This window comes from Rhipicephalus microplus, chromosome 8 (assembly GCF_043290135.1).
Source record: "Rhipicephalus microplus isolate Deutch F79 chromosome 8, USDA_Rmic, whole genome shotgun sequence".
Lineage (NCBI taxonomy): Eukaryota > Metazoa > Arthropoda > Arachnida > Ixodida > Ixodidae > Rhipicephalus > Rhipicephalus microplus.
In genome coordinates, this window is record NC_134707.1 from 118,817,144 (window position 1) to 118,824,493 (window position 7,350).

The 7,350-nt window shown below is 46.4% G+C and overlaps 1 protein-coding gene across 1 annotated transcript in view; it reads left to right on the plus strand.

Moving 5' to 3' along the window:
- The window catches only part of LOC142769350 (uncharacterized), a 41,209-nt gene extending 35,007 nt beyond the window's left edge, over window positions 1-6,202 (plus strand). The window contains exons 3-4 of the mRNA XM_075872520.1: window positions 5,279-5,389; window positions 5,990-6,202. Coding sequence (XP_075728635.1) covers window positions 5,279-5,389; window positions 5,990-6,118 — 240 coding nt within the window. The 3' untranslated portion in view covers window positions 6,119-6,202. The remainder of the gene's footprint in view (window positions 1-5,278; window positions 5,390-5,989) is intronic.
- Window positions 6,203-7,350: the final 1,148 nt, after the last annotated feature.

The window sequence follows — 7,350 nt, forward strand, 5'->3', positions numbered from 1 at the left end:
CCGGACTGTTTAGGAAGGTCTCCTCGACGTTTCACACAAAATCAGCACACAATTCCAGGAGAGGAACAGCGCGAAACATCCTTACAGCCGGACTTGGTATGTGCCGTTTCGCGTTTGATTTGCGGAGCGTCTGCTCGCGTGGCAGTGTATAGGTGTCGCTTCGCCATGCTTGAAACAGATGGCATGACGCGCTTTTCAATATGGCAGCACGCACTGAGCTTGCTGTGTTCTGGTGCATATGGCATGACCGCTGCCTGGCGTGGCAACGCCGGCGCGACCCGAAGAAATGAACGCCGGTCAGCTCGCGCACCGCGTCGCGTCGAAATGTATTGGCGCATTGACTGTGGCATGTTCTCACATGACACGCATCTCATGATTATCATGTTTGCATCAGTCACATACCCACGTCATCCATTGACGTACTGTAATACCGAATCTGGAATATGGCATGCTAGCGAAACGGCCGAGAGCGCATCATGAGCGTGGCATGTAGTCATGTTGCTACATGACACGCACGTCCCGATTTTCATGTTAGGGTTTGTTGCTAGTGTTTGCCATGCAATTTTGTCATACCATACCAGTTTTGCAACATGTCATGTGAACGAAACCACCGCAAGAGCTGCAGGACTATGAAATGTAAATCATGACATTCATGACATACATGTTATGAGTTTCATGTTGCGGCTAGCCAAATATGTTTTTCATACAGTCATGTTATGCTATACCAAGTTTTGTATCAATACCACTATCGAAACGGCCAGGAGAGGTAAAAGTCGTAGGGGGCTAGATAGATAGATAGATAGATAGATAGATAGATAGATAGACAGATAGATAGATAGATAGATAGATACGTGCAAAGTCGCCGAAGTTTGCTAATAGATGCTTCGCATTCAATAATGTGTGGTGATTAACAAGCCAAAAGCACAACATGACACGAGACTCCGGAAATTTCTGCAATCTGGGGTCGTTTAGCGTGTGTTTACATCGCACAGTGCACGGGAATCTTGCATTTCCCCTCCATCGAAATGCGACCACCGGCTGTGATCGACCTCGTGACATTCGCGGTCTACTGCACCGCCGAGGCGGATTTTCTTTCACTTTACACATGCACAGCGGAGGTACCATTAACGTCGGCTGTGTAATGCCTAGGTATACTGTAGGATTCACTAAAGAAACACCCCCGAAGTCAATACAACTGCTGTAAAGGTACACCGAGAGCACCAGACTGCGAATGTTCTCGCTCACAAATGTCCACGTGTTGCCATTAGAAGGATATCACAGGAAAAAATGGTTTTCATGGTATAAAAAAATGACTCTTTTACAAAACCCATTTATTCACACCACAAGCAATCCTCTTGAGCGAGAAGAGTCTTGATAAGCCAGAATACGCTTTAGAGGCAAATACAGCTAGCGAGAACACTTCGAAACACCGTGACGTCACGGATTTTGTCGACGTCTGCTAGGGTCTGCATAATTCTCCACCAACGATAAACGAATCACGTTATGCTAAAATGAGTCATCTTAAAAACTTCACGTTGATGGTATTTCAGATGTGCATTGTAAGCGTGTACATTTCGTATGCTTCAATATGTGTAATGTAAGTCGTCATCGTTGTCATAATTGTCATCATTATCATGAGCATAACTACGCCTACTGCAGGGCAAATTTCCTCTCCCATGTTACGCCAATGAACCGAGACTTGTGCTCTCCGCTGCCATGTTATGCCTGCAAACTTCTTAATCTCATCTTCCGACCTAATTTTCGGTCTCCTATTTACGCGTTTCCCTTATGCTTAAATCCAGTCAGCGACCCTTAATGACCAGCGGTTATCCTGCCTGCGTGCTATTTGTCCAGCCTATATTATTTTTTTTTTGCTCTTTGATCTCAGCTATATGACCCACAGCGCTTTCTTACTGTCTCGTAAGATTACACCTATCATCTTGCTTTCACCCGTACAAATATTTATTGTAACGTTCATTTGAAGGTCAGAAACCAGTTGTTGCTAAAACGTACCAACAATCAAAACAACACCTGCGAACTATATACATCCTCCTTTACGGACTTTAGCAACCGTCTGGCGGCAACGGGTCAGCAACCTTGAATAGAAACGTCTTCATACTGGCTGTTCGATAATTTCTTGCCAACGCCCAAGGAACATTTTTCTTTTGATCCCGTAGCAACAACTTTTAAAAATGAATGAACTGTAAGAGTGCACCTGAACTGGGCTACTTGGTACATCATTAAGACGGGAACAAATACCTCGAGGCACGGGACGGGGGCAGAAACGCGCCCTGTCTTACGTTCTCTTACCATCCCGTCTGTAGTGCTGCTTGCAAATCAATCAATCAATCAATCAATCAATCAATCAATCAACCAATCAATCAATCAATCAATCAATCAATCAATCAATCAATCAATCAATCAATCAATCAATCGAATTGTAACAAAAATAAATAATTGCAGCCTTTTAGAAAAAGTAAACAATTGCGAAAGCATCATACTTGAGCGATATGATATACAAAAAAGGGAAAAAATTATGCCCATTTTAATGAATGGCCATAAACCTTCTTTTAACTATCTATTATATGTGTCTACCCGGTAAGAAGTTGTTGACTCTCATTCTATTGTAGCATGCCCATATACACCACGAGGGAATAGATTTATTGAAACTTTATTCCCTTTGAATATTGTGAAGACAGTGCACTTCTCAGGGTAAGCTGAATGATCATGCAGACCTACGCTGAGTATACGTCGTGCGATCGCTAGAGATTCTTCGGTACACACACGCAAGCAAACCGTATGTATATATGAAAAGTTTCTTTCCTGACTGGGTCTTATGGGAAGGTTAATACGTGACTTAATGGCTCACTCTGGTGAATTTTTGAGGTCTGTGGATTGCAATAAAACTCACTGGGTACGTTTTTTAGCACATTTTCGTCATTTATGCCATAATACAAGCTTGAGAGATGCGTTTATTGTTCGCAAATAAATTTCAAAGATGGCCTCGATACGCTCACCTGACTTGCCAGAATAATTGGCAACACTCTCTGGGTGACGTCATGTTTGGCTAGTCAACGGAAGTGATGCAGTGACGCCAATGCTTCGCTGGTTTGGCGCGCGATTTTCTGCTTCATGTGGTAATTGTTATTGTGTTGTGGACTGTACAAACCACTCGCACAAGGCGCAGAAAATTTTGCTATCCGGGCTTTACAAGTGACAGTGCTCTTCGTGAGAAGTGGATCAGTGTGACCAGGCGGGGCATCTGGTTACCGAGAAAAATAGCACGCGTGTGTTTCGATTATTTTTGGCGTGAGTCATGTACGTCCGAGTGATCACCACTGCCCGATAGCTCCGAGACACTGTCAGTTGCATGGTACATTCGACCGGTCGTTTTTCAGTGCTCCGGAGGCTCTGAAAATGTACATGAAATATCAACTAAGAACTATACTGCTGAATTCCCACTTTCAAACACGGTCAGAGCACTCACAAACGGCCACCCGAATGTCCCGTCAGACATGTTAGCTGACGCTGGGCGCACTTACATTTAGTCTGAGTGCCTGCTCGACCTGACTTTGATAGTTTTTCGTACTCCGCACCGGTGGGAGAAGCATTGTTCGACTTCCGGTCCATACCAAATAGTAACTCATACGTAGACAGTGTGCTCGGTCTTCTCTCGGTTTCGCTATTGCGCATTTTCGCTTATTAAAAAGTCACAGCTTTGCCGCAAAGGCGAAGCAATGAACGTGATAGCAACAAATTGTAAGGTCATGCGAAGTATAACAAGCAGATCAAAACGTGCCCCACGTTTCTCACGCACAAATGACGCACGAAAGGTACTCACAGGTACAGATGAACGCGAATAAGGGTCTCAGTTATTACTTCACTGTGCCTGAAAAGCGCGCCCTTTTCGCAAACGGAACCTGTGCAACGAGTGCAGTGACCTTTGTGCGCCCGGTAACTACAACAGAATTGTTCTCGTGAAAGCCAAGGCGTACGATTGACCCAACTGCCAGATATGCGAGCGCACGCGTGAGCATCCACTGCCCCCTCTTCACGGGCCAAAATACACTTGTGAAGTGAGAGCGCACTCCGCCGCGTCGTGACATGGCGACGCGCGCTCATTGCGCCCTCCCGCTGGTAACGCTAAAACACGATAGCCCCCCCTTCCCTCTACCCCCGAGATGCCCATCACCAGCGGTAAGTGGTAGGTATAAAGAGCTTGCCGTTTCAACCTTTGAAGAGGTGCTCCTTCGTGCATCAGTGGCTAACGCCCCGCACTTTCTAGCAAGAGGTCGGACTTTCGATTTCGTGCGCCTGAGTCCTTGTCAGGAATATTTTTATTTCTTGTTGACGCCAGAAATAAAAATAAAAGACATAGAAGTATGAAAATTGAAGAAATAGAAATAGAAAACTAGAAGAAATGAATGATGGCGACGACGAAGCCGACGCTGGTGGCAAAATCAAGCCGAGAGTGTCCATATAATTGCTATCGCAATAAAATATTTTCATGTTTGCTGAGAATATCAGCTATCGGGCACGTGACGAGAGTGTCTCAGGAACATATATCGAAGCACCATTACCCGGACATGGTTGAAAAATCGCCGGAGTTGGCCACTAAAGAAAGTGTTGAGGCGAGCTCGTCGGTAAGGATTCATTAGAATATACAGCGATTAGTGTACACGGAACGCATGACACAAGAACAAGTACGTGCGCATTTTGAAACGTACACTACACGGTGATGTGCGAAGGCGCTGAGTTTGTCATTGCCCCTTCGCTCACCCTACCTGACAAGAAATTTCGATATCTCTAACGATAATAAGAAGTATCTATAGGTCTAATGTCATCGTCACACCCAAATGCGTAAGTCCTCTTTCTCTGGTTAGCCTCCTTCTTTTTCTTACTGTCTATTTATATATGTTAATGCACAATAAAACAACCGTTGGCATCACGACTGTCCTCAAGATCTCATCTTGAGGGGTGCAAACCAATTTTACATCGCACGGGGGGAGGGAGGGGAAGGCGATGACTGTTGTTGTGGATAAGGTAGGGAGCAAGTGCTTGTGACCTTGAGGGGATCCCGTGCCCTTTTTGCACCATCCTGGCGATGAACATGGTTCGCAGCAGCTCACGCTCTTGTTCTTGTCTCATGCAATTTTTGTACATTAAGCGCTGTGTATTGTAATGGAACTTGATACGTACTGAACATAATCTAAACTTCTTGAGCGAAAGGTGACCACGACTGCCACAGTGGCTGACACGTACCTCTCCGTGCGCGCAGTACGTCTCCTTCCACTTCATGGCCATGTTCTTTTACTTCGGCCCCGGCCTCTGCAGCGTCATCAGCCTTCGCCTAAGCATATTCGAGTGCGCCGGAGGTATCATCGCAGGGGTACGTAACGTGACACTCTTTCTTGCTATATCAAGTGTACTCGATTCAGGCTAGTTTATAGCCATCTTCTATGCCTTTCAACAGTGCACTTTCCACCTCGAAAAATGAAAATAAAAATATCGAAAAATAAAAATAGAATAAGAGATAAACGATAGAAATTTATCTTGGAAATAGAGCAGAAAGTTAAGTTGTTAGGTATTCAACAGACGCTATCTAAACACGAATACATAAGAGAAGTCACGACACAAAAGACATCGTGTGTGTCTTGGCTTCTATATCGAGGGTACTCTGAAGCGAAAAAACACTACAAATACACAAGGACTAAACACGACGAGTGCTCCCTACAAACTGAGGTTCGACGTACTCTCAAACCTGTCAAGTTCATTTGTATTTTGTTTGTTTGGCGCTTACAAGTACCTCCACAAAGAAGTCAAGACACTCCCATGATGCTTCTTTTTGTATTGACTTGCTTTTTAACATGCAAAAACATATCTCGTGACACGAAACTGACCAAAAAGGACAAGCGTGTTAGATATTGACCGAGTCGTCCGCGAGACTCCTTTTACGAGCTTCCTTGGTGGCGTCATTTCTGGTTTGCAGATAATCGCCATGGTGTCGTCGGGCGTTCATCTCGTCCACGCCATCTACTGCCTCACGGGCACGGTGACCACTCACCACAACATCCACGTCGCCGACATCCAGGTCAGCCTGTCCGACCTCGCCCACTGAAGAGCCGTGCTCGAGCTTCCAGTACCGTACAAGCGATTTCGCTGTGTATATTTGTCGACGTCCGTACATAAACCTAGTAAAGTTCTTGTTGGTTATTCGTCGATCACGTAGATCTTGGACGATGATCGGCAGCGATGATGACCTCAAACGCAGGTAGTAGTGGAGGTTGAATGGACGACTTCGTTTATGGGAACGGAAAATATTATATACAACTGAGCTTAAAAGATACAAAGACAAACACAGAAAGACGTAGAGTCTCACTCTTCTACCTTTAACGAAAGTTACAGCCCAGACTGTTCTAAATTGTATGTGCCTCTAGCTTTACTGGTCTACCAGCGTTCTGATTGCAGCCCAGGCTAGATCTACGTACATGGTACGGAGCCTCGCCGATCTATCAGCACCACTGATTTCAGCCCAGACTGCCCAGACACAATCGTGCACATCAATATCTAGTGCAAAGAACAATGGAAATGGGAATGGAATGAAAAAACTTTATTTCAGTCCTGCAGGACGCGCTTAGCGCGTAGCGGAGCAAATGGGACGTGGCCGTATTTTAGCCCACCCTTCACCGCGGTGGCCAATTAAAGCGAAAATATTCGTTGGATACAGCCCACTGGGCAGGACCAAGACGGAAAGCCAAACTGCCAAGAAAAACAACGGCTTTCCTTCTTTCTCAGCCACCAGTGGTCGCAAACAGTGTCAGTAGCGGATGTCACGCGTGCGCGATTTATCGCTCACACTATCCGCTCTTCAACGACGTCGTTAGCCAGCAAAAGGGACGAGACAACGCGAAACGGGGTCTTGCCTCTTCAGCGTGCACCGCCGCTGGCAGATGCCCTCCAACAGCTCCGCCCGTGCTTCGGACCCACCAAGGGTGGTCTGTCTCCTGACCGGACGTGGCGTCTTCCCTGAACTTGAAAACAAGACCGCCGCGGCCGTGGCTCAGACCCCACGCCAGAGGAGGGGTGGCGGCACGCGACTGCCCCCGTGGCGCCATCACATGCAGCCGATACAACTGTCCGCATCGCACACAAATGCACCGGGAGGTGCGCGACACTGGTCTCCGCTCCAAAATCCGACCTTTCTCAGCATTCCGCGACCTCGCAGTTCATTCCTTGGCGCAAAATCACTCTCTCCATAAGCGCGCGACGCAGAAGAATTGGCCGAGTAGCCACCGTCTGCGAGCGAAATAGCAGTGCCCTCTTTCCCGTAAAAGGGAACGCGCCGGCCTC